General features: G+C 41.9%; 1 protein-coding gene across 2 annotated transcripts; it reads right to left on the bottom strand.

The window, feature by feature from the left end:
• Window positions 1-484: 484 nt before the first annotated feature.
• ERGIC3 (ERGIC and golgi 3) lies at window positions 485-27,899 on the bottom strand. 2 transcript variants are annotated; one of them, XR_001524694.3, is made up of 14 exons: window positions 27,678-27,899; window positions 27,491-27,561; window positions 26,903-26,990; window positions 26,665-26,784; window positions 25,307-25,400; window positions 23,985-24,150; window positions 22,297-22,354; window positions 8,253-8,284; window positions 7,493-7,589; window positions 5,753-5,817; window positions 4,816-4,952; window positions 3,911-3,966; window positions 1,418-1,528; window positions 485-1,341 (listed from the first exon to the last, which is right to left on the bottom strand). XR_001524694.3 is itself a non-coding variant. In XM_015647562.3 (13 exons), the coding sequence occupies exons 1-13, from the start codon at window positions 27,763-27,765 to the stop codon at window positions 1,262-1,264; spliced, it is 1,152 nt and encodes a 383-aa protein (XP_015503048.1). In that variant the 5' UTR covers window positions 27,766-27,890; the 3' UTR covers window positions 485-1,261. The 2 variants fall into 2 exon arrangements, 1 of the variants encoding a protein (XP_015503048.1); XM_015647562.3 differs by lacking the exon at window positions 1,418-1,528 and having other exon boundaries at window positions 27,678-27,890.

Raw genomic sequence — 27,899 nt, 5'->3', positions numbered from 1 at the left:
TCACATCCAGAGAAGCTACAGTTACCAGTGAGTGGAATGGGACAGGCTTCTGCTCAGGAAACCATTTATTCAGCACAGGAACAAATTCAGATCCAGAGACAGAGAGCCCTGAACAGAGGCAGGGTGATGGGTTTTGAATCAGGGTGGAGTTCAAGGTCAGGGACCACTAGGAACACATCAAGGGAGAAACCCCAGGGGCTCAAACCCAATCAGAACTCCAGGACTGACACCCCACGAGGGGTCTGGGGTGGGGCAACTCTTCTTGGGCCCACAGGGCACATACACTGAGGCAGAGGTTTAGAAAAAGCCCAATAGCTGGGCTTTAAAGCCATACCTCTCACTTGAACAATGCTTATCTGAAACGAAATCTTTGCCTCCCTGGGCGGGGGGCACCTCACACTTTGCCACAATGAAATGTGTCTTTTAATTCTTCTTTCCAATTCAGTATCAGGATTAATTAAAATAATTTATTCTTCCATACGCCTTACCAGAACAGAGGATGGACTTTATTTGAAAACATACAACAAGGGGAAATTAAGAAAGTCCAATTAAAAAATCAATTAAAATTCCAGACACTTTTTTTCCCCCCAAAACATCAACTTGCATCTTTCATAAGAAGAACTATTGGGATATCCCTCAGCACAGAACGCACATCCCAAATGCTTAGGCTCCTTGTGCAGCCCAGGATGGCTGGAAGGCAACAGATAGGATTCAGCACATTTTCATGGAGGTCTGACATACAGCATTAGCACACCCAGAAACTTTTTAAAGAAAAATTGAAAATCCCTGATGGTATTGCTAGAAAGCTTATTTGATAGCAACTTCAATCCATTACAGGTCTCTTGACAATACAGTGCATTATTTGTAGAGGCAAACAGAATGCAGTATCTCCAGCACCTCTGTTGGGAAGGGGAACAGAACTGGACAAACATGGACTGACACAAAAGGAATTTGACAGTAAGCTCTGCAGAGCCAGATGATAACGAATCTTTATAACCGCAAGGTTCAAGTTGTTCTATCCACAGACTAAGGCCAAAGAATGAGGGCACAATAACATATGAGTGGTTAGGGCCATCTGGAAATTCAAAACCCCTTCTCCTGTGCACTCTCAGCAGATGACTTGCGTTTCAAAGAGCCTATTTAGTTCTCCTTGGAGGCTTGGGTTTTTTTTGTTTCTTTGTTTGTTTTTTTTGTTTGTTTGGTTTGGTTTTTGTTTTGATTGTGTTTGTTTGTTTTTAAATGGGTCAATGCCATTGCTTATTTATGTTGTCTTCCCAAGTTCAATTTTCTTCTGGATGGCACGTGCTGAATGATAGATCAGGGAGTCAATGAAACCTGCAACTAAAAGGAAAAAACCAACAGATGAGTCAGACATGCCTCAAAGAGAGAACAACTCCCAAGGAAAGAAAACACAAACCCTGTTGTCAGAGGAAAGGAATCCCAGGTCCACCACACAGAAAAAGGTTCTGCTGCTGCTGCTGCTGCTCAGAATAAAGTCCTCATCTCCTCAGGACAGACAAGACCCAGCCTGCAGGACAAAGGTGATCATGCTTCTCTAGAAAAGATCCCTTTTTCAGAAGTAAAAGAGACAGGCTGAGTCATGTGTGTTTACTGATGACTGAGAGGAGTTTGGAGAGGAAGCTGATGTGGAGAGCTTTATGCCACATTGTTGTCTTGACTCAGCTTGCAAAGGGCATGTTTCCCATTTCTTGCTCATTTCACAACAACCTTTAAAGTACCATATGCTGCTCTTGACATATGCCTTTTATTGGAGATGGCAATGTACACCCACCAGACACAAAACAATACAAACCACTGCCTTTAATTCTTTCTGCAGGATTTTGCCCAAAACTCTCTCTAATAGGCCCTGAAGAAGCCTATTAATTCAGTGCCTGTTTGTGACCTCAGAAAAACTCAGAATGGGTCTACTCTACCACAAACCCCAGACAACCAAGGTTTTCACAGGACAAGAACCTTGAGCTCCTGCCAGAGAGGGAACACAAAGGCTGCTAGAGAGCCTTTTTTCAGTTATTTGATTTTATAAAGCTTTGTATTTTTTCTTTTATTCAAAACCTCAACCAAAGGAATAAGTAAATGATTACTTGGCTCTCTACAAAGACATACATTTCAATATGATATTTTAGCTGCAAAGCATTGCAGCTAAAATGGGAATTGAATCCTATGTTTATTACTATATAATATAGAATTATTTGACTTAATATTTGGTCTTTGAGTAATACTTCAGATGACTCTTGTGTGGTTGTTTTACCCTGAAATTATCTCTACTTGTGGAATCAATTTGATACTGTTACATGAACACTGTTACAGAGGTGACTTCAGAATAGCATAGAATAATCTAGGCTGGGAAAGATCCGTAAGGTCTTAGTGTCCAATTGTCCCCAGCACTGCCAAACCCGCCGCTAAACCACATCTACATGTCTTTTAGATTCCTCCAGGGAGTCTGACTCTACCACTGCCTGGGCAGCCTGTGCCACAGCTGGACAACCCTTTCCATGATGAAGTTTTTTCCCTAATATCCTAAAACCTCTAAACCTTCCCTGGTGCAACTTGAGGCAATTTGCTTTTGTCTTGTCCCTGTTAGAAGAAGAGACTGACCCTCACCTGGCTTCACAACCTCCTTTCAAGTAATTGTAGAGAGTGAGAAGGTCTCTCTTGAGCTTCTTTTTCTCCAGGCTGAGCATCCCTGCATACTCCTCATCAGACCTAGGTTCTGCCTACTCCTCATCGGATCTAGATTCCAGCTCCTTCCCCTGTTCTGGATTCACTGCAGCACCTCAATGTCTTGCTCACCATGAAGGGTCCAGAACTGAACCTAGGATTCAAGGCATATCACCACTGTGCAGTAGGGGACATCACTGCTCTGGTCCTCTTGGCCACACTATTGCTGTACAAGTAATTTACCTTATTGGCCACCAGTCGATTTGATCTCTAGAACAGAGAGAGTCTGAGCATGGTGTATGGCAGCAAACACGAATTGGCTGTAAAACCCAGTCAGTGCTAAAGAGCACTTGAATTTGTCATGACAGTAATTTTTGAATGATTCTTCAAATCAGGGAGATGAATAGGATAAAATTTATTACAGAGAGAAATTCTGTTTAACAGTATCAGGTTAATTGAGCACTATGACACCTCAGATGATGGGAAAACCTTGCAGATAAAGGTATGATGTTATAGGTATGTGACACAGGTGTTATGTGACACAGAAACTGGCTTCTCAGGTCCCTGACCACATCTTCAGGCTGGCTCTGAACACCCACATCTTTGACTATGAACACCCTGAGCATGGCTGGACCAAGGCTGTTCCCATGCACAGAGCTGAGCTATTCCAGATGCCACCAATGAGAGTGAAGTGCATATACTTAGATGGAGCTGCAGAACAGCTTCTCCTCACAAAACCCCATCTAGTCCTTGCAAAACATTAGCTGGAGCTCCTATGTCTAGGAGCAGTTTGATATATGCCCATGGCAACCTGGGTTCATAGATTTTACCGGCTTTGGTTCCACAAGAAAACAACTATTTGGTTACAGACCCAAGCTGCCTAAGAATGAAAGTACAGACACTTTGATACGTTCTGTGGAGAACAGCTTTGTTTGAAAACAAAATGTCCCGTAGAGCACCAAAATTAAATATTATGACAGGTCTACAGGTCTAATGAAATGAAATGCTGTAATAGGTCTACTTCATCTATAACATCTGGTAAGCCTCCAGTGCTAACTACAGTCTGATGCCACTCCTGTGCCTCTGCAGAACATAGTACATTGCTTCCTGAAGGCTGAAATCACCTCTCTTCATCGAACAGGGATTTATTACTAGATATGCAAACTTTGGAAAAGCATAAGATAGTAAATGTTTACACTTTAGAAAGCAAAATGATTGAAAGGTGCAATACCTGTAAATATGCCTCCAACAATGGCACAAACTCCAGTGAGAAAGTGAGTAAAGGACCTAGAATTTGAACAACCAGCATAAGCTCAGATACCAATGTCAGGTACATAACAATTAACTGATAATTATAATAATGTTCATCATACCATATAAGTATGCATTACCTAAATATTCATAGCTGACAATTCTCAGATGAAAGAATTAATTAACCTCTATTGGCTACAGAATGAAGTTTGTCACTGCTACTTTTAGTCAGCAGCACTAAGAGAAGTACTGAATTTGTAAACTTAAAAGATGGGCTTTTAATCCCTAAAACATTATTCATTACTACCCAGTAAGAATGCAGAGCAGGGTCATGTAACACAGTAACTAAATTCCTAAGCACACGTTAATACATTTTAAGACATTTTCTGTCTCCCATTATGAACCTCAAAGACTGGACAGCTACAACCCCTTCCCTTCCCCTGCATGCCAGCCATTAACCCAGAGAGAAGAGGTTCCATATTGGCTGCAAAATGTAGAAAAGCTATAGCAAATGCAGAGTATGGAACCGGTTGGACTGTGTGGGTGCTGCTGGTAAAATGGGTCTGCTCTGTAAATCTAGTCTTTCCATTAGAAGTCTGAACCAAGAACCATTATATCACAGTTCTCCTTGCACCACTTCCCTTTTCCATCTTGATACTGGATTACAACACTTAACATAGTAACAGAAAAAGCTCAATTCCTAACCAGGGTTCACATGGAGAGGAAGAGCATCAGTAAGCACCTTTTCCTCTCCACTGGCTAGGAAGGGGCTTGGATAAATTTCAGGCATTTGCCTTGTCATGTCTAAGTGAGGATGAAGTTTCAAGCTATGCAAAATGACAAAATCAATGAAGGATGAATGAAATAGAATGAAATGTCTCTTACCTGTGTTTCTCTGTCAACTTCACCATCATGGGGGAAAGCTCATACAGCACAAAGACACCAGGCAGACCCTGGTCTCCCAGTAGCCCGTTCGCTATTTTCTCATGTCGTGTAACTGAGAACTGATTAGTTCTTACCACCTACCAGGAAACAAACACAGCAAACATTGTTTTGCTAACAGGGAATAGGAAATAGGCTACTAAAACATGAGATCAGGGAACCACACCAGTGTAGCCCTGCCCATGTGGGCAGCCTGGTTAGTGGTTAGAAAGAGTCATGAAGAGTTTTACCAGGATCAGGTATTTGCTATCAAGTTACTTTTTACTATAGGCTGCCATTTAAAGCTGCAGCTAGCCCACAGCATGAGGGAAGCGTCACACCCAGGCTGGACTATTTGGTCTCTGCTGGAACACAATGGCATAAGTTGTCCCTCTCAACTCCGAGTATGTGTTTTCATCTACCAAAATGCAGTCCTGCTAAGCATGCTTCAGGAGACAACACTGATGGCAGAAAGCCATAAATAATCAAGAGTGAGAAAAATGAAAACAATACATAGAGGCAGCAGTGTGGAGAAAACAGAGATAGCCTATTTTCACATAAATGAAGATCACCCTCCAGCATTCTTTTGTGCCCTGCCATTATACACATTGTTCATACTCGTCCTATTCTTAGAGCAATTAAACTGGGTTTCTGTAAAATGAAATTATGTTCTATCATCCCTACTAAGTTATATGAAACAAATTACAATCCAAGCTGAAGAAGATATTATCCCAGTTTAGTTACTAAATTCCACACTTGGGGGCTCCAAGTACTGAATGTACAATACAGCCCCTGGTATACATCTGGCAACACATGTGGATCCACCATTACTGTCAGCATCAAGAATGTGAGAGAAAGTGAAGGCTTCATTTGTCAAAGTAACAGGGAAAACGGTACTTACTTCACCATCTACTTTCCTATACACAGTGGGGACCACTTTGACAAAATATTGAAACATCATGGAAGCTATAAGCAAAGACAGGGAGAGACAAAATTAATATCCATCAGTAAGCTGGAAGATTTTCACTGATGGGCCAAGTAGACACAAAGTACTTTTTGTTCAGCTTGTCAGGGAACATCTTTCTGTACAACAGCTGCTGCAGGCTTTCAAGGACAGTAAAGTTAATGTCTGAAATGTGTCTTCCTTTTGCCAAAGTGAATCTCATTTCTGCTCCAACCAAAACTCATTTTGGCCTTGACTAAATGGAAAATCTTCTATAATCTTGCTATAACTTTACCAGTAAAACTTCTTGCAAATTCGATTCTAGTCCAGGAAAATTTCTTATTTTTAAAACATAGCGCTATAACATACTCATCTAAACGAGTATCTCATATCAACTTCAATTAACATTCCAGTTTATTCATGTAGAAGCATGGTATTTATTGTATCAGCAGATGAAAAGAAAGATCTGGACTAATGAAGAAAAAAACAGAAGAATCCCTTCTGTTGTCTCAGACCAGCCTGTTCCTTCAGTTCTCTTAAGGATAATACAGTGCAAGAAAAAAACTACTTTCTATGAAATTCCCTAGAGAAGATTATTCTTCCATTTCTACAGCAGAAGTAATTCTTGCATATGGTATCTTTAGCTGCAATAAGCATAAATTTGACCTGCAATTTACTGCTCCTACTTCTTTACTGAAGCATGTCTTTAGAATGAATTCTTCAAGAACTTACCAACTGGTTTCCTAAGGCTCAGGATGAAAAGCTTGAGCTTATGCAGAAATTTACCAGTCAGCTATAGGTCTTCCTACTCAGATAGTTTGTTACTCCACAGAATAACTACAGCATCATAATGGTATTGAACATTATGACGCCTTTTAATTTTTCTGTACTTGTTTTTAAATGTCATCCTCTGATTTGGGTAAAAGGATCAAAATCAATGGTAGAAAACTTTTAAGAGAAAACTCTTAAAAGAAGAGATTCACGTAGGACTAACAATGCTATCATCAATTCAAAGGAAATGACTTCCTTCTCCAAGCATTACTACATACAGCTCCAATTACTTTCAAAGACAAACTTTTCAGACTTCAGTGGATCTAAAAAAAAAACTGCAGTGACATGTAAAGGACCTTTCATAGAAAAGCAGGCTTGTAGAAATAAACTCATGAACAGCAGCACCATGAGGAAAAAACTGTTTTTCATTCTCAAGCCAGCAAATCTGGAGCTATCTAAAAAAGATCAGCAACATATCAACTTCACTGTAGCTTTTCCAGTTCTTACTGTTGGGTATGCCAAGGTCAGGCAGACACCACGGCTCTCCAGAAACTACCAATTAGGCCTTTTTTCTCGACCCTGCAGCTTCTGGTTCTCTCTCACTGCACGTAGTAGTTAGACAGGACTCTCCTTGAACCATATCTGAGGTAGGACTTTAATAATGACGTGCTGTACCTGCTGTTGTGCATCCATGAACACTGAACAGAGATATCTTTCAGAAAGGTCACAGAATCCAAGCATGTTGGCAGATTTCTTCCAGGTTAATGGAGACAGCTGCTCCAGAAAGAGCACAAGGTGGAGGAGTCACATTTCACATAACACTGTCAGGGTTTTTGTTAAAACTGGAAACTTTTCTGTTCTCCTGCTCTCTTCCAACACTTATCAATACAGACACTTAAAAAGAGACTTCTTTCAGATGGCTTTTACCTTGCTGTGCAATGACGGCTGTCCCATCCAGAGGGTTCACAATGCCTGGATAATCCATTCCAAATGAGAGATGTTTGATATAGTGCGTCACATTGATCTGAAATGGAAATGCTAATAACTCAAACAGCTGCACAGCACATGAGGGGCAAGGTAAGGGGCCTGAAGTTCATGATTTGTATATTTTCCTGAGCATGGCTCTAGAATATAGACAGGTGCTCCCTTTCTCTGTGTATCCTGACAGTAAACTCCAAAACATTGGCTCTTTTTTATTCATAGGAGATTTCAAGATGAGGAATTTCTCCTTCTGCTGGAAATCCTCCGATCTCGGTGCCTTTTCCTCCCATCTACAGAGCAAACTCTCCCACCCACTACTCTCCCTGCCATAGGAGCACATGCTATCAGCTGCCTCCTCCTGCTGGAGGAATAGGTATTGAACATCATCTGCTTTCCTCCCAGCACAAGATAAACTCCAACAGATGCAGAAGCAGTTGTGACAGTATCAACCTTAAGAAACTATGAAACAAGGATTAAGGAGAAAGGCAGGCTCAGCAATAGAGGCTTGCCAAGTGACAGGCTTGCCAAACAGCATGGAAATGTCACAGAATGTATTTCAGAGTCCTCTGTGAAAGCAGGACCCAGGTTCTGCTTAGACTCAAGAAGCCAAATCTGCAGCAATCTAGGATCTCAATGAGGCAATGGGAGGGAAATCCAGAAGGAAAATAGACTAAGAGAACTAGAACACTACCTTAGGAACACTTACATTATCAAGTCCGAAGCTCTGCAGATCGTGAACTGTAATAAAAGAATAGTTAACAATATAGCTCACATTGTCATAACAGTAATGTCTGTCTACCATATTCTAGCAGTAAGAGAGCTCCTTTCATTTCCATCACAATCTAAAACAGCAAGAAAATTGCCTGGGTTTCTCTCTTGCTTGCACAGTAGGGTGTGTGATAGATAAAATTCCTGTAATACTGCTCCTGACACAGAGCCACTGCTAGAACAAAGGAAGTAAATTTAATTTGGGGTTACTTCAGGTCAGGTATTCAGTCCTCACCAGCATGTATTCTTCATCTAGGGCAAAAACAAGATCCTAGAAGCCAGAAAGTAAAGCTTTGCTGTTAGCTACACATAATTCTTCTCACTATTGTAAAACACAGAGGCATGGCAGATCTAAACTAGCAGCTGAGCAGAGCACATGCTTTAATATCACATGCAAGTGCCCTTAAAAATCATCATCATCATCTTAGTAACTCTCAGCAGTCTGCCTATCAGCCTTGCTCCTGCTGCCCAGAAAACATACCAGGAAAGAAGAAGTTTTTGCAGGGATGGCCTGAGCAGAGTATTTACAAACCACTGGTAGGGCTGCAGTGACTGTCACCAGCACTGGGATTTGGGGAATTTAGTCTTCCCACATACAGCAATGTGAAAATGCTGGCAGCACCACACACCCCTAGAAGGGATCTGGCAGAGATACGGGCAGTGGGAGGCAAGGGATATCTTTTAGTTTGCTATTTAAATGACTTTATGCAATACCAGAAGCATCAGTCTCAGGATGAAATTATAAGTTGCAACTCCATTTCAGTATCACTCCTACCACATTTATCCAAAGTCACACAGTCATCTCAAAGAAGCCAGAGGCTGTGGCCATTTTAACAGGCAAATTTATGAGCTCACTTTCCACTTTAGCAAAGTAAAACACAGTTCAACAATCATGGGCTATTACTTAAGGAGTGATGGAGTCAGATCACCAAGTGTTGCTACATTATTAACAAATATTAGAAATACTGCTCCCTTGAGAGCCTAGCACAAGACAAGCTGATGTGTTGATTTGGTACGGCCTGGTTTTTGGAAGTGAGGGAGAGCCACAGGAGTAGCTTCTGTAAGAGGCTGTTAGAAGCTTCCACTATGTCCAACAGAGCCAATCTCTAATGACTTTGAAAATGGACACGGTGCTGGCCCAATTAGAGAGGTTGGTAATGCCTCTGGATGACATACTTCAGAAGAAAATCAAAACAGCATGTGTGTCGCTAGAGGACATGAAATGATTCACACAAACACCTCTCAGTGTCAGAACAGAAAAAAAACAATGCCTTTATTCTCTGACTCCAGTATTTATATATTCTCGACAATGACCAGGGATTGGATAATTAAGTTACCACCTTCCCAAACACACTGGTCTTGAGAAACATCCATCAAAAGACGTTTCTTAGAAGGAATGTGATAAACAACTTATGTTTATAGAACTTTCATGGGAAAGTAACTGAAACTATGAAAACATTATCAGAAAGCTTCAATTTCCAGGGCAACAGTATGCGCACAGCTTTTTCCAGGGGTTGCGAGGTGCCACAGCTGCTGCCATCCCAGTGCAGCCTGTGGAGAGCCTTGCCTGCCTGGCTGCCTCTAGCCAGCTGTGCCACAGGAAGAAGGGCAGGGACAGTGGCAGCAGCTTCTCCTTCCCAGTGCCCTCCATGAAGAGAGGTGTTAAATAGCACCAGTGCCGTGGTGGCCACCACTGCCTGCTCGGTGGTGGCGGAGCCGCACAACTGGCAGCAGAAATATGGTGAGAGACTCTCCAGTCTGGAACCTAGACATGATCAACCTCTTGGAGCTGCAGGATCCTGTAGGAATCTTTAAATTAGAGGAACTTGTTATCAAGAGCACCTACGAGGAGCAGTTTTTCTTGTAGTCAGAGAAGAGGAAGAAGTGAGAGTATGTGAGAGAGAACAACAAGCTGACACCAAGGTCAGTGTTGGAGGAGTTGTTTCAAGTGTCAAAAGCAAGATTCCTCTGCAAGCCATGGTGAGGACTATGGTGAAACAAACTGTCACCCTGTCATGCATGAAATCCATGGGGAATGCAGAGACCCACTTGCAGCCCATGGGAAAAATGCTCATGCCAGAGAAAGCTGTGATCGAGTGGGAGTCCCAAATAGAGAGAGAGAGAGAGAGAGAGAGAGAGCCCTTGCTTCCAGATTAGAACAGCCTGTCCTTAAAAGACTGCACCCCGTGGATGAGTGACATGCCACAATAGTTTTGGGAAGACTGTCTGTGGGAGGAATTCATGCCATAGCAGAGGAAAGACTCCTTTCCCTGAGCAAACAGAGATCTCATGTGATGAACTGACCAAAACACCTACACCCTGTGTCCCTGCACTGTCAGTGGGAAAGAGGGAGCATCTGGGAGCAGAAAGAGGTGTTTAAAAAGGCTTATTTTACTTCTCTGACTCTGTTAACAATAAATTAACTTTATACCTTTAAATTTTAATCTGTTTTGCCCTTAAGAGTGCTTTCTCTCAGTCCTCATCTCAACTCATAAGCCCTTTGTTAATTTTTTTCCCTATCTGCCCAGCTGAGAGCAAGAGAGTGTATGCAAACAACTTTCCTGGGTGACTGGTATTTGGCCAGTAGCAAACGACGACAGCTGCAAAGCTGAAGATCTGATTTGAACTAGCCTCTCCTATAAAACATTTACTTGAGTGTGCTGTGAGCTCTTATTTTTTCAATTAATATTTTTCAGCAAACCACCAGAAACTGTACTTGTATTTATATAAAATCCTTACAAAACCCAGAGATATGCATGCAAAACAGAGAATGTACAGTTAGAAAAGGGAATGCTAACCCTAAAGTGCACTCCTCTGTTGGAGTCTGGGATACAGAGTGTGTGCCCTTGTTTCTGATACTTAGTTCTAAGATCCAGAAAAACACTGAATTTCATATAATATGAAATTCATGAGCATGTTTTCATGGTGATACATGAAAACAACTGTTAAAGTTAGGTAGAAATAGCTCAAAGTGTAAGCGTGTAGATTACAAAATTTTCTTAAGTCACTGGGTGAAAGAGTTAGTTTAGAGAACAGGAGACAAGATGGAGGACTTAAGGTGTTGTCTCTTGTCCTTCTTCTTTCTTCTTCATATTCTTCTTCTAGAGGTTTTTGGGTAATAGTAAGTGATTGGACAGAAAATGCCGCAGGGCAGAACACAGGTGATGGGTCTTTGGGTCATTAAGAAAAATAATATATGTGTCTATTGTTAACTGAGTAAGAATAAGTATAAAGATAAAAGCACTGCGTAATTTGGGGCCATTTTGTGCTTTCAAGCACAGGGTGAGCTACAAGGCCTTGTTGTACCATCAGAAGAAAGAAATGTACCAGATTGTAAAGCTTGTGCAGTTAGTCTGGAGAGACCTGCCAAGTTTTGTGATGACCTTCTAATAAATACGAGAAATGAGATTCTAACAAGCTCGGGAGTTTTCTTCAAATCATAAGAACTGAGATAAGCAGAGGTCCCCATGAAGGAGGATTCCAAAAGAACTCAGTCCAAAGGAGGCTGAGGAATCCATGAAGAGAAAGAAAAATACAGAAGAAAAGCAGCAGAATCAGAGAAAAAGGATTTTTTAGAGAAAAGTTACACTCCTCTTAAGGCTCTCATGTAGGAAGAAGTCATTCCATTTTGCAGAGACTAAGGCTGCATTACTTGCAATTAAGGCAATGGTTCTGTGTTCTCAGAGCTGCACTGGCTTCAGATATTCCTTTTGATGTCTCTGTCTGGACCACAGACTTGTCACTGCCACTAGCACAGTGACACCACAGTGCCTGTGCTGACAACTGTATCAATGAACTTTTAAAAAAAAATTCCTAATAAAAATCTGGAAGTATATGTGATAGAGGGCAAGGAAAGGAAAGGAGAAATGGCCTTAGCATTATGCTATGCTATTTTTCTTAACAGTTACCAGCAACACCAGGCTGTTTCATGCTGCACTGTTATTTGCACCTAAGTCAAGAGTTCCATGGCTTAGCTACCAGTCAAGTGCCAAGTCTTGCTGCCTTTTGTACAGATTCTAGCAGGCTAACCTTCAGTTATAACAAAATGCCACAGAGATCCTGGCTTTGGTGCATCTGCATTTAAACTGGACCTACGTGACTATCCTTATGGGTCCCTTCTAACTCAGGATATTCTATGATTTCATACCACCAAAGGAATAAAACTTTCTTTGTCCCACCAGCTTTTGGTCCCACAGCTCATTCCTACCTCACCCACCTTTCAGTCATGAGCCAGCTCAGATTCTGTAAAAGGCTGAAGTGCAAGTCTTGCTTTATGTGAGGATATTCTTCCAGTCAGAACAACTCCAAAGTAAGGTTCATCCCACAGCTGCACCGGCACAGTGATGCAGAAAGGCAGAGGGATGATCCTCTTGGTAGCTGTGCTCCTAGAACCCTTTGCAGGATTATGGTGTTTATCAGCTTTATCATCTGTGTGGCCACATGTCTTGGTAGGTGTCAAGTTGTACTGAGTACTAGCAAGCATGACAGAACTTACAGGAATAGCACACTGCCAGAGAAATACTAGGGCACCACTTGAGAAGGACCAGACATTAACTAACATGCTGCACTAGATTTACATTCTGTGTGACCCCTATTAATAGTTCTAGCTATTGAAAACAAAATGTTCCCAGAGTGCTCTGCTATGCTTTCCACAACTAAGTAATTTTTATAAAACTCCTCTCCAATAAGTGATTTACTGCAATAGAGCAGTTCAGTTTCTAAAACAGTCTTCCACCAGTCCACAGGTTTAGTTCTCCTTGATCACTGATGATTATGCTAAGCACAGATGTACATACTCTATGTTGCAGATATATGTTTAGTTTAACATAAACCAGCAGGCTATTTAGTCTGCTAAGATAAGGAACAGGACAAGGGAAAAGAACAGACAATCTTTACAAGACTGTCTGCTAAGACCAAAGACTCCTATTTCAGAAGAAACAAACACATTTTGTTGTTTCCTTAACCACTCTTAATAGGCAAAATAAAGATACCTGTTAAACATCTTAAGTTTGTCAAGAACTCTGCTTTATAGAATCAAGATTTCTTCATGGTTTTAGTAACACAGTTTTAACAACTGCTGTCTATCTGAAGAATTCTTCCCATCCCGCATTTCTGACTTGAACAATCACAGAGTCTCCTTGGACTTCAAAAGTCAGTCCTTAACCCCTAAAAGAGGATTAACTGCACTTACAGCCATTCAGGACTCTCTCAATAAACATGCGAAGGTTCCAAGAAACTGAAGACTGCCACCCAAACACATTGCTCCAAGGTGAGATAGGACACCACCTTTCAAACTGGGGAGGAGTTTTATGGAAAAAAATATCTTACAGGAGCAAAGTAAAAGGAATATGGAAGCGGCATAAAGATGCGAAGAGGGGAATGAGACAGGAAGCAACACAGAAAATGTTGCAGCTAAGAGAAGGAATGAGCAAAGCTGAGTCTGAGCCCTCTGCCAGGTGTTACTGACTTGAAACCACATCTCAACCTGCAACTGTCATGATTACCCTTAGAAAAATCCAATGGTTTACTAATCCTTGTGAAAGTTCCTACAAACTACTCACAGATCAGCTTACTTGGAACATGAATTTCCAGGAGATATTCTCTAATGTATTGTACAAATGAGATTAAGTGAGATAATTCTCTCCTCTAACTTGAAAAGGCAGAAGTTGCTCTAACATGTCAGCACATTTCCCTCAAGTACATTAGCTGCACAGTGCAGCTAAACATTTGCCAAAACATTATCTCCAGCATGGACATATTAAAATTATTTAAGACAAGGATCCTCAACCTTTTCCACGTTGTTAACCACAGAAGAATGACCTGGCATAGCTCTCTTTTTAGCTTCCTGGAAATCTTCTCAAATCGCAGCCAAGATCAACAGCTCCTTCCAAAGGAGATTTATGGGCTCAGCAAATAATTTAAGGGCTCAGCAAAAAATTATGTCAGTTCTGTAGTTCTAAGGAAAAGAAAGGATAGTGCAACACCTAATCTCAACAGCATGCACTGGGAAAACAAGCAGAGTAGGAGAGAAAAGAGAAATGCTAATATCCTTTCAAAGGAAAGATATTCAGGTAGAGTAGCATTTAAAGTTCATACCAAAAAGGGGAACAGTAACATCTGTGCTAGTGTGACCCCCTAGATAGCTAAAGGACTAATATATGGTAAAGCAATGATTTAAAGTGTAACAGAGAATTCAAAATGTAGTAATTAATCACTGAAAGGAAAAACACGGAGGGATGTGCATGCATGTTAAGTGAGCTCCAAAGCAGCATGCCAAACAACAATACTGGTTATATTTAGATTCTTTTTCAGTCATAAGGTAGGAGAGATTATTTTAGGAGCAAAGCTATTCAGAAATACACTCAAGGTTTATATTTACAACATATTAACATACAAAATTGGGTGACACATTTTTTAGTCTTAATCAATCCTGCGCTATTTTCATCCCACCTGATGCACAGAGAAAATAATAAACCATGAGGCTGGTTTTTTTCATTCTGTTGCAAGATCCTCACAGAAGTGAATACCTTTGAAGGATTGGGGGCAGGGGAAATGTATGTTTGAATAGCATATCTCAAACAAGCCTAAGTAAACTCCTTTTTTGTTTGTTCCAAAAGCTGTTCACTTGTATTCAACACTGTGCAACATATATTTAGCACTAATCAGTAACTGTCATGGAGACTTACAGGGCCTTATAGTCTTATGTGTCTCTGAATCCTTCCCAAAGCAATTCTGATCCCCTCTGCCCCATCTCTGCTGGTGCTTCTATAACAGCATGATTTTTGGTATGGAGAAGGAAAGGCTGCTCCAGAGGGCTACTTGACAAATATTAAGCATATAAATATTCCCAACAACTAGTACAACTTGAGCTCTGATGGATGATAGTGAAGTGACAAATGAAAATGCCATTTTTGTCTCCAAAACAGACCTGATCTAACTCGGAAAGTTTGTCCACGATAAATGGATGAGACCTTGTACCTTTCAGCACCAAGACAACCAAACTCTGATAGAAGTCACTAGCGTAAAAAGAAAAGTCCTCAGCAATGCTGAGGATGAAGTAAGACTCTTAGTGTTCAGTATTCAGTATGGGGATAAAAACAGGTCCCTAACAGACACTATTTTGTGACAGAAGTTAGAATGAGCTCATACACACCCCCTCTATGGAAGGAATAGTGTACAGGTGATCAGAGAATTTGGATCTCCTCCACACTGAATTGGTGTCCTGATAGAGACCGAGTCCCACCTAATTTTTTTTTCAAGTATGTTGTTGGGCAGGACAAGAACTCAGGTAAGTAACTGCTACCTGTAGAGACCTGTGCAGTAGTAACAGGCCTACAACTAGTTGGGCAATAGGAAAGGAACACAGAAGGAGGCTGCAGTCTCTGCAGAAAAAGGAGTTAGTGTCACTTGCTGACACTGAGAAGGTGGCAAGGGACTTGAAAAATGACAACCAGACTGCAGTCAAAGACTTGGTATCTTTTCACAATTCAGTAACCAAAACATCAAAAAGTAGGTAAAATAAGAGAGGCTTTTTGGGGTCATCCACAGTGTCCAAGGATGAGTTAAAATAGGATCGGTTTGTCAAACAATCTCTAGCAGAGAAAGAAACAATTTTAAATAGATAAGCAGAACACTAATGAAGATGTACAACTGACCAGTGGATCTGACTCCTAGAGAGCTAACAAAGCTTCACACCTTTCTAGGCAAAGCTCAGTAGCTCCACATAGGCAGCCTCTTTTCCATGACCATCATTATCTCAAAGAGCAGCTTACCTGTGTGTTTTCCTTCCAGTCATCACCACAAAAGAGGATGAAAACAAACAGTAATCTCTCAAAAACAGCATCTTCAAAGATAACTTTGTTCCTCCAGCTGACATGCAGCGTGGAAGAAAACCACAAAATTTGGACCACATACAGACTGCATCATCACAGAAACTGTCACAGTTATTTAGAGTGTGTCTTCAGGATAGAATGTCCTGAATGATACCTTCAACACTATCCTCTTCTTAAGGAATTGAGGGAATCTAATAAGACACTTTAAACGATACTGAAATGCTCTCTGGCTGTCAAAAAAGCATACTGGCCAATGTCTTCTCTAAAAAATACTGATGATAGCACCTAAGGAACAGAATGGCCCAAAGACAATCTAAAGTAGGAATGAGAACCCTCAGCTTTCCTTGACTGTAAGACATAGAGCAAGAAAGATGGAAGTGATATAGATAACCTCACTCTCCGTAGGAGCCTACCACTAGGTAGGTGAAGTTTCTTCATGCAGGAACACTCTCACATACTGCAAATGAAGCAGGAGATGGCTGCTACTGTACAGGCACGGACAGACATGGCAGCAGCCCCTGAAACACAAACTTCAGAGATTCAACAGCTAAACCACCCCATCAATCCTCTTTCCTTTGATACAGGAAGGAAAGAAAGAAGGTGTGAACTTCTTCAAAAGAAAACAGATACAATATTCAGAGTCATAAATAAGCATAGCTGATGCTGGAGGCTGTCTGTGCAAATGGAAAAGTGAAAGAGAGTTCACCAAAACCTGCAGCACAGGTTGCATAACTCAAACATAAAATCTCAGTTTATGATTCAAAGCCTGTCTTGTGTTGTATTGCAAGATCTAACCAAAAGTATGTATTCTATTATTATCTGTTGGAACCAGGTGGAGCAGTGTTCTTTATCTCTTCCATGACCCGTCCTCCCTCCAGGGGGAAATCTTCTGTTAATGGACCATTGAGTCTCATTACATGACTGATAAAATTACAACATCCCACTGTGAGATGCTCCATCCAGAGGGAGGAGCCAAGCATCTAAACATGGATATCTTTGGATACTCAGAACACCACAGCAGCCTTTCTTCCCAGAATTCCCAGAGGAGAAAGACCAGACCAAACTATGACCTTCTACAGGATCATTACTTCAACAGAACCAACCTGTTGCTCCCGGAGGACTGCAGTCACCATTTAATTGGACTGCCACCAACACCCTGACTAACAGGGTGTCAGGTTGTATTCTCACTCTGTCAGTGGGTTTTTTTTCCCTTGGTTTTCTTTTTTGTACTACTGCATTTTTCTTTTAATTTTCCTAGTAAAGAACTGTTGTTCCTATTCCCATATCTTTTCCTGACAGGCCCTTTATTTCAAGATTATAATAATTCGGGGGGGAGGGGTGTTTTATATTTTTCCATTTCAAGGGAAGTTTCTGCCTTCCTTAGCAGACACCTGTCTTTTCAAAGCAAGAAAATGCCCAAACAGACAACAGTGAAGCAAGAACCAAATTAATAAGCAGGATTTGAGGCTGGGTTACTTAAAACAGAAGATTCTAAGTATCAGTAATGTTTGACTCTGACCTCCCTTAATGCAGAAGAGTCAAAACTACTTGTTTCAGTGTTAAGAATTCTGATTGGAAGTGTTTCAGTCCTCCTCACAATCTCTTTCAATCCTCTTCCTAGTGATCTGGATTCCTCAGTGCAACTGAAAAACAAATGACCATTTGCAGCCAGTATGACATTCCAGAGTTGGGGGTCACAGATGATGCCACATGATGCCACATGATGGTGCAAGTCTAAAGTGATCAATTTTAAATGCTTCCAATAACTTTCCATGACAAGCAGCATCATTGCTTGCTTCAAGAGCAACACACTTCCAAATGTTCAGCTTGGATTCTCAGGGAACACAGAATGAGAAGAACGGAGATGGAGTACATATCCAAGAAGTTCTAGCACTGTATTTATGCACTAGCTAACAGGTAATTAACAAAGCATAAGATCAGCCATGTGAATCATCCTAGACAGGACAATTCTGATGACCTGAGATTAGGAATGAGTAGCAATACACACTAAAACTTATAGTAATGGTGAAAGCTAAGATAAAATACTACCTCTAATAGTAAAGTGCTCAGCCTCTAATGGAGAGCTGAGAACACAGACCTTATACAAATAAAGGCATATGTAACTGAAGTTAAACAACTAAACAGAAATAAAATAGCACCTTATACAGTGTTGTCTTGTGTGTCAGCCCCTCTTATTCTACTTTCTGAAATAAAGCCATTTCAACCTGCTTCTCCCCAGGAAAGAAGTTACAGTTTCAAGACATTAACACCAAGCACACTACAAGAGTTCAGAAGCTTAGATCAGGATTACATTTGCAGTCAGATCTACAAAGTGCTGCTTAATAGGACCCCTAGCACTGTCACAGAGATGCCCATGCCCATTTCGTGGCTGGAGATCTATGATACAACAGGAACCCTCAGCATAAGAAGAGAGGAACAATGCAAAGAAATTGAAAAGCTAATATGCAAGCTTCAGTATTTCAATGCCACCACAAAATAAAAATCCAACCATTAGCTGTACAAACGTGGTAGAGACTCTAACTGGAGGCAAGAAAAATGGTGCAGTAGAATGAACTTGCCACAGTACTGATATTTTTCACCCCCATATTCTCTACTGATTCATATCAATAGGGAATAGAAGGAAAAGCAAAAATACTTTTTTTTTGTCAGTCATTAGGGTTCTGCATCAAGTAGGTCTAGTAAAATTATTTAGTGAACTCTTAATTTGACTTTCAAGAACAACAGTTTGGAATATTCAGACTTCTCTTAGACATTCAACCTGTGTAGACATTCTGTTAAGTGTATTAACAGGACTGCATGTTAGTGCAGACCTTACTGAAGGATTCAAACACCACAAGCACTTAAGTTCTTGTCTGGAACTATGATTCAAATGAGATAATAGTTCTGGAAATATCTCACAGAATTCTGTCCTCTAATACTAGTCAAATTCTTTATCTGTAATTAAAGGGAGAAAAAAAACAAAGGATTACAAAGAAAGGTTACAGTGAGTCATGTACAAGGAAACAACCATGCTGTGAGCAGTCCATTTTCCTTATGGGTCTGGAAAAATTCCTTGTTTGTTGGCTAGTGCCACGAAAACACTGCCAAGGTAAAGGTTGAGTAAAAATGAAAATCACACATTACAAATAACTAGGAAAGCAAGAGAGAACAAACGGAAAAAATCGTTAGGCCACTGCATCTCATGCTTAGCCTGGACCTTAATTCTGGATGCAGTCTGGTACCTTCAGACAGAGCTGAACTGAAAGAGGCTCAGAGGAATCCTGCAAGGAAGCTCAGAGGTCGAATGGCTTCCACAAATGATCAGCTTCATAAGCTGTGACTCTTCAGCAGGGAAATATACGCCCTGAGCCCTGCACAGGAAAGGCCTATGACATGCTGAGGGGCAAGGAGAGACCAGGAAGCAACCACACTCTTTTTCCACAGACAAAGAGAAGGCCATCAGATACAGTCAATGGGAACAAGCAAGTTAGTGGATGAGGTTGGCAGTAACTACACAGCCTTTTTGGGTTTTATCTGTATTTTCTGACTAAATTTTTAATTCAGCTGTGCAGCACTTTTGGAGGACATGGAATTAAGAGAGCTACCCTGACCTCATCCCCTCTTCTCTGCACACAAAGTACTTGCTCTGAGGCAACCAGCCTGTATTCCTGACTGTTAAAGAGACATGCAATACAGAGATGCTTCTCGTTAACATATATGCCATGACTTAATTGATGCTGATTGTATTAAGGTTGCTGTTGTCATGATAGTTTAAGCACACAAAGCAGGTTTTGCCACAGTAAGTGATTTATTTTTTTCTTACTTATTTATTATTAATACTGATTATTAGCCATCAGTATTGTGGAGAAAAACAGGCTTTTCTTTTTATTCTTGTTTGTACAAAACTGCTTCTTCTGTGCTCAAGTGTGTCTGTTTTTCTTTAAATACACCTGTTACTTTCACCAAGCACATTCACACTCTCCTTGGAACTTTATTTCAGCGGGACAGATTAAATTGGAGCGAGTGACAGAAGGAAAAAATACACATTTGATGTGTGGACTCTTCACTGGATAAGGAGTTGGTTGAATGATCACATCCAAAGGGTAGTGGTCAATGGCTCAATATACAAATGAAGACCTGTAACAAGTGGGGTCTATGTTAGGACCAGTACTGTTTAATACCTTCATCAATGGCATTGACAGTGGGATTGAGTGCACCTCAGCCTCTCTGCAGATAATAGCGACCTGAGTAGTGAGGTTGACGTGCTTGAGGGACAGGACGCCACCCAGAGGAACCTGTACAAGCTTGAGAAGTGGGGCCAGTGAACCTCATAAAGTTTAACATGACCATGTACAAGGTGCAGCACTTGGGTCACGGCAACCCCCAATACCAATACAGGCTGGGGATGAACAAGTCAAGAGCAGCCTGGGAGAGATGGAATTGGGGGTGTTAGTGGATGAGAAGCTTAACATGACCTGGCCATATGCACTGGCAGTCCAGAAACCATCTGTATATTGGGTTAATTCCCAGTAACATGGGCAGCACGTGATGGGGAGGACTCTCCCCCTCTAATCCACTTAGGTGAGACCCTACCTAGAGAGATGCCTCCAAATCTGGGATCCCCAGCACAGGAGAGATGTGGACCTGCTGGAGTGAGTCCAGAGGAGCCCACAAAGATGCTCCCAGAGCTGGAGCACTTCTGCTATGGAGAGAGGTTGGGAGTGCCTGGAGAAGAGAAGGCTCTGGGCAGACCTGGGAGCCCCTTCTAATACCTAAAGGGAGCTATAACAAACATGGGAACAGACATTCTAATAAGGCCTGTTGAGCTAGTGTTGCATCCCAGGACTTGGTAGGAGAGGTGGTCAGTAAGATGCCCTGGAATGTAACCCCTGTTTAAGGAATGCTCTTTATGAGTTTATGTACACCAGCTTTAATTATATCATCTGAGTTATGTTACCCTTTTGTTCCCACCCCTGAGTTGTCATCCCTGTTCTCCACCCCAGTTCCAGAATGTCCTCTGCTCCTGTCTTCCCCATTGGTTCCTGCTCCCTGTCACTCTGCTCCTGGACCCTGCTTGGTTGTTACCCTTTGACCCTGCTTTTGTACCACCCCTTTGCCCTCAACCCATTGGCCTTCAGTGCTGATGCTCCACCCTTCCCTGGTTGTATAAACACCCGGATCCTCACTTGTTCTTTGTCCCCAGTTCCTTTCTAGAAAGGATAATAAACTCACTAGGAATACTATACTATAGTATAGAAATACTATATAGGGGAAAGAACCCCTCCCATCCTTTTTCACTGGTGTCTATTTACTATCTTGGCACGCAAGTATCTAGCACTACAAGATATCCCTTTCCAATGCTCTCGGGAAGGCGGTGGTCTCAGCAGCTCCTGTTGTGCTGCTGCAAGCTAGAACAAAGGGTAATGCTTTTAAACCAAGAGAGTGCAGATTCAGACTAGATATAAGAAATTGTATATGCTGAAGGTGATGAGGCATTTACACAGGTTTCCCAGAGAGCTGGTGGATGCCCAGTCCCTAGGAACATTCAAGGCCAGGCTGGATGGGGCTCTTAGGAACCTGCTCTAGTGGAAGGTGTCCTTGCTCAGTGCAGAGGGGGTGGACTACATGTTCTTTAAAGGTCCCTTCCAACTCAAACCATTCCATGATTTTGTTCTGGCCACACTATATATATATATGTATACATGTATTTATTTATTTATATTTATTTATATTTATGTATGTATGTATGTATGTATGTATATACTCAAGGAAGTCCTTCACAACTTAAATTTTACTCTGAAATTCATGAATAGAGAAAAACATATCTTCCAGAGGTACCGGTAGTCAGGTCCTGGACCGAAAACTTTATCTGAGGTTGTTTTACTGCAAAGCAGCAATGTTTTGCAGAACTGTGAGACTGCCCAAAAACATTCTCTGCCAAGTCCTTCCACACTTACGTGGTAGTACACCTAGAAACCACTTTTCTGTTTGTCCATTATAGCTCTAAACCTCTGTAACAGAACTTCAACAACGTCCTCTCCACTGAAGCAGTGATGTTGTTACTACAGACAGTAATGCAAAGATATAAGAAAATGGTCAGAGACACTTGAAATCAAAAGGTCCAACAGGCAGGAAAAGAGAATACTTTACCATGTACATGAGACTGTTGAAAACTTTTTCCTGGTGCAAAGTGGAAATTTCCAGCTACCTGCAGGAGAGAGTAATCTTTCATTAAATGATCTGAGTCTATGTAAGTAAAGCAGTTGTACTAGTGTTTGGATTTTTAAGATTTTGTTTACACAAAACATAGATCAACCAACTCATTTTCACAGGTGACAGTAGCAGCAGACATTATCCTAAGAGAGGTATGAATTTCCCATGTTCATTACAGGCAGTGATGCTGAAAGCCATAATTAAGTACTGATGTGGATAACAGCTGTTCTTTGCATATTATTTAGTGGACATAAAAATGAGAAGGAGGAATTAACTTCAAGTAGGCAACTGACTTGAAAATACAAAACAGTATCAAAGAAAAGAAGAAAGTGAGCGTAAACAGGGTAAGAAAACACTTGTAACAATAATTAGCAGTGATCCAATGAATACATCCATTAAAATAAGAGCATGCAAAAATACACACTTAACCTACCAAACCCTCCTCTAAAAACAACCCAACCCCCAAAAAAATCTGCAAAAGACAAACTGGTAACATTTCATCCTGGACTCCAAAAGGGATATGGGTATTAGGTGCAAATTCTCCCTGACACTTACTAGAAATCACATCCACTCTGCCCTGGAAGACGTGAATGTTCCAAGCTCACATACTATATTACATCTTCAATGCCTGAGCAAACCTATGCCTTATGTTAACTGCAGACCTGTTGAGAATGAAGATGGGCAAAATTCCAACTGCCTAAAAAAAGGCCCCAGAAACTTCCTCAGTGACACTCACACTTGGATCATTCCTACATCCAGTATTCCCCTTGGAAACTACCTACTCATATATTGTGTGTGAGGGTTCCATAGCAGTTTGATACCTATGATGATGCTCAAATCACAATGTCTGGATTTGTGAGTACAAGGTCTACTTTCTAGAAATAAAGACTGCAGTCTCCAGGGAGAATATACAAGGATTTAAAAAACCACAAAAAGAACAAAACAGAGTTTGAAGTTCCAAAAAAAAAAAAAAAACCCCCCCAAAAAAAAAAAAAAAAACAAAAAAACCCCAAAAAAACCCGCCTGGGTCTGACTCCTTCTAGAAGGTATTTGGGTATGTAAATGACAGGTTACATAGTAACCTGGTGCATCTTGTGTATTTTTATACTTCACTTGCATAAACCACCTCTCTGAGCATTTTCAGCCTTGACAACCAACTCCAATAGCCTTGCTTCCACTGTTTTTCTGAAAAAGATAACATTTCACTCTCTCCAAGACCTCTGCAGGCGAATTGCTGGTTACTGCTATCTCCAGCATCCACTTTAGCCTCTGACTTAAGACCAGAAGGGCAGGTGAACTTCAAGCTCAAAGAAGTGACTCTCCTCCTCCAGAAATCTCAGTAAAAAGACTTGGTACCCAGGTGGCAGGAAAAGGCAAACTATTCCAGCTGCCATGACTTCCTATCAGCCCACAGAACACAAATTAGGATTAGCCTCTTTCCAATGGCTCATCCTGACTGTCCTCCTGAACCCCATAACAAGCACAAAGACATTGCTGATCCCAGAGGTTATCCTATGACAGTCTTGTAAGCACCTAAAGCTGGAAAAGGAGAGGAATGCCCCAACTCTGCCTTTTCACAGTCCTCACCATCATGCAGTAGGTTCACATCAAAAGCTCTCTCTCACCTTGTTGACCTCCAGGAAACCATACACTTGGCAGCCCTCATTCTTCTGCTCTTGCATTTTCTGGCTAAACCCTTCCCTCTTGCACTGCTCTATGCTATCTGGGTTCTTGAAGGCCCAGCCTCGCCGCCTGTATGCTTCTCTGACATCGTCACAAGTATTACAACACCTGCAAAAAGCACAAGCACCATCTTACCATCTTTATCATTAAGAAGAAATGCTCCAGCTCAGGACTTGAATCCTTGACAGATCCTTCTTTAACAAAGCAAAACCACAAATGTTGGGGACTGGACCTTGAAAAGTGGCGTAATGCTCCTGAGTGAACATGAGCCTCTTGATGTGCCTTTTGAGGTTTGGAGGTGAGGATGCATGCTGTTTGAATGCAGGACTGGAGTCTGAAGAGGGGTCTGCCTGGCCATTTTTGCCAAGGCAGCCCTTGGCAAAAAAAATTGCCACAAAAACATCGGTGTCCCACAGTTAAGAGCAGTTTGGAACTTCTTCATGTGAACAAAGCATCTACCTGTTTCTATTGCTCCTTTCCTCTGTTTTTCGGCAAAGACATTGGGCTAAAGGGGGCTTTAACTGCAAACTTTCTTTGTACTTTTCTACCTGTGGATAATACCTTGGCTACCAGAAAAAAAAACAGGTTTCTTCCTTGGTTTCATGTTTTGCTGAAGATGTTGAACAAATTCCTGCTGTTGTTGGCAGCAATTATGAATCCCTTGAGATGAAAACATCTCTGGTAAAGGACACAATTTGACAGATGGGACACGCCTAGTTACCACTGAGCCAAAAATAGGCAAGATTAGTCCAGAACCGATATGGACTATCATGGATACCATCCTGCAGTGATTTCCTGTTAGGCAGAATGAGAAATACAAAGAGACGTCTGTTGTTTGTGTGAGCCATAGATGTCTGGTCTTTGCTCCAGTAAGGACGCAATGCCAGCACCAGAAGTGAGAAGGCAAGGCTAGGGCATAACCAAGTTTTACATCAAGATAGCTCACATAACAGTAAAATAATCTAAACACCTCTGATCTGGACACCAAACAAGTCCAGAAAATTTCTTGTCTGCTGAGATACAATTTTTGTACTGCTTAAACAGGTGTGTAGACAATCCAAACAACGTACAGATGCATCTTCTCAACATCTTCTTGAATGCAGCTTCCAAAGGCATAGCCAAACCACAACAGCTTTTCTCACTGAACACATGCCTAAGAGCAGGATTTAATTGCACAGACCTTCACAGACATTTGGAAAAAAATATGCATATAACATACCTGGATTCAAGTGCTAAGAAGATAGGAAAAAGGTGTAAAGGTTACCGAATGTCCTCTGACTCTGCCCCATAACAGCTCTCGCAGCGATCAGCATCCAAAAAATTTGGATCAAACACTTTTTCTTCTTCTTTTCCCAGCTCTAAGAGAAAAGAGGATTCAAAATGATGAGACACATCTAGAAACTCTGTCTCATACCCTTGTTTTGCTCTATGCATAATGACTGTTCCACACACAACATGCCGTTGCACATCCTATACCCAATGCCCACCTCAAATGGTATGTATGTAGCCTGCTGAGGTGTGAAGTAAGTCCAAGGAGTATAGTATCTGTCCTCTCAATAACAGCCTCCAAAGAAAGAACTGGCTATCTGTAAGCCTTGCTAGGGCATCAGACATTACTTGGATAAAGGCTTTGTTAAAACACGTCTTAAGTAGACCAGTGAATAGACCAGTGAGACATTATGAGTGATATAGGACTTGCTTCACAACATGTAGAATAGTTTTATTCCCTAGAAAATAATAATAATTTGTAAAGTCATGCCCTGTGGTGGCTGCTAAGTGACACAGTAGTAAGAACACTATCACCACATTCCAATGACAATTGGAGAAACCCTTGTACCTGCCTACTGCAAACAACTCTTGGCTCAGTTTAGCCTTTTAATGTCAACAACAGAAATATTAAATCTAAAGTGATAAAAAGCTAAAAATTTAGTCATGTTGATATGCAGAACTAGACTCCCAGAAAAGGGTATAAGTAAATATTAATGTTTCGGAAAGGAAAAATCAGAACAGTTACGCAATTACTGTGCGACTGAAATGCTTTTTCAGAATCCCTTCTGGTTTACATCAAAGAACAAGGATAAGTAATAACATGTAAAAAATCTAGAGTAGAGGTTTATGTAGCCAAGGATCACTTATTACGGCTTGCAAACAAATAGATCAACTCACATATATTTATCAGGTGTGCATTAACACACACAAAGTTAATGGAGTAAGGAGCAAGTTTAGACTTAAATCACCGGAGCCTTCCCTGGAGAAAGCCTCTTTCCTTGAACCACAAAGTCCCATTTGTTCACCCACTATGACTTAAAGATACAACCAAAGCCAAATTTTGCAAGAACAGCTGCTTGATTTCTAATCCCAAAAGACCACCAACTGTGCAACTTTATTCTTCAAATGCATCCATGAGTCTTTGTCATAATTTCAGAGGGACTGGGCAAAGATTTCCCTGCAAAAGTACTGAGTATAACAGTAGTTTAATTGATCTGCATGCTACAAGGTCTTCAAGACTTTGTGGTATTTGAACACTCTACAACTGTCACTTGTCCCCACAAATCTCAAAACAGGCATACAATGGAAAGATTAACAGATCATCCACCCAGGACAGGGAGAACAGCATCTTACCATGTCTCTCAGCCTCAGGAGTTACACGATTGCCAGCTTTATCCAAACGCTGTTTAAACAGATTGTGCTCTACATCCAGCTGCTGCTCTCCTGCTACATCCATCGCATCAATGCTCAAATCTGAAACCAATGTGCAAAGAAAGTTCTCTATAAACATATATTTGTAATGGACACACTGAGCCTCCTGAGTTCCTGGCAAGGACGAAAATTATTATCACCATTCAGAAGTCTTACTCACAAGCACAAGGCATATGTGGAAAAATAACATCTAGATTGATCTTCAGTTTATCCCCCCTTGATTTGTCAACGTACAATTCTGGATGAACCTGGCAACAAAGAAAAAACAGAGTCCCGATTTACTTTGAAGCAAATCAAAAGGCCTCTTTCCCTTGGTGCTGTGGCCCAGGGGCTGATTTTTAAGACAGAAGAGATTTGTCAGACAGCTGAGCCACTGCCATGCATAGCCCAGCACATGCCATTTGCATTGCTGTTAAATAACTGGGAGGTCTCTGAACGGGGGAAGGGAACAGGGGTTCAGCGCTTGCATTCCCTTCTTGGCACGGCATGGCTGCACGCAGGCGGCGAGACTTCGCGCCGTCCCGGCGGGACGCTACATGCGGGGTAGGGCAGTCCGCTCCCACCGCCGTGGCGACCGGCCAGGGCACAGAAAAATACCGCGGACCTTGGGTCTATGAGTGACGAAGCTGCTGCCTGGGTAGCCCCGGCAGGGGCAGAGGCGAGGGCCCACCGGCCGCCCTGAAGGGCTGCCCACCGCGAGTGGGAGGCAGCACCGAGGGGCTAGGCCCGCCCCATCGGCGGTACTTACCTCCTTGGTGAGGTAGTACTGCAGCTCCGAGAAGAAAAGCAGCACCATGATGAGCCCGCTAACAGCCGTCACTGCCGGGGAGACAAAAACCAGTCAGCCCCGCCGCAACGCGCCCGCCGCTGCCCCGAGCCGCTGACCAGAGGCGGCCCGCTAAGGTCCCCCGGCCACCCGCAGCCCCTCCGCTCACCCAGCGCTCCTCCGCATGTCTTGACCCGAAAATCTTCCAGGGTCTTAGGAAAAGCGTCGAACCGCTTCAGCCGCCACAGCGACTCCATGACACTGCGCGGCCCGGAACCGAACCCTCCTTCCGGCGCCGGCCTCGCCCCCGCTCCCGGGTCCTCCCCCGGCGGAGAGCAGCTCTCCCTACCCGGGGCAGGGTCCGCGTCTCGTCTGTGACCTCAAGCTGCAG

This window comes from Parus major, chromosome 20 (genome assembly GCF_001522545.3).
Source record: "Parus major isolate Abel chromosome 20, Parus_major1.1, whole genome shotgun sequence".
NCBI lineage: Eukaryota > Metazoa > Chordata > Aves > Passeriformes > Paridae > Parus > Parus major.
This window is presented reverse-complemented; position numbering and strand designations above follow the sequence as displayed.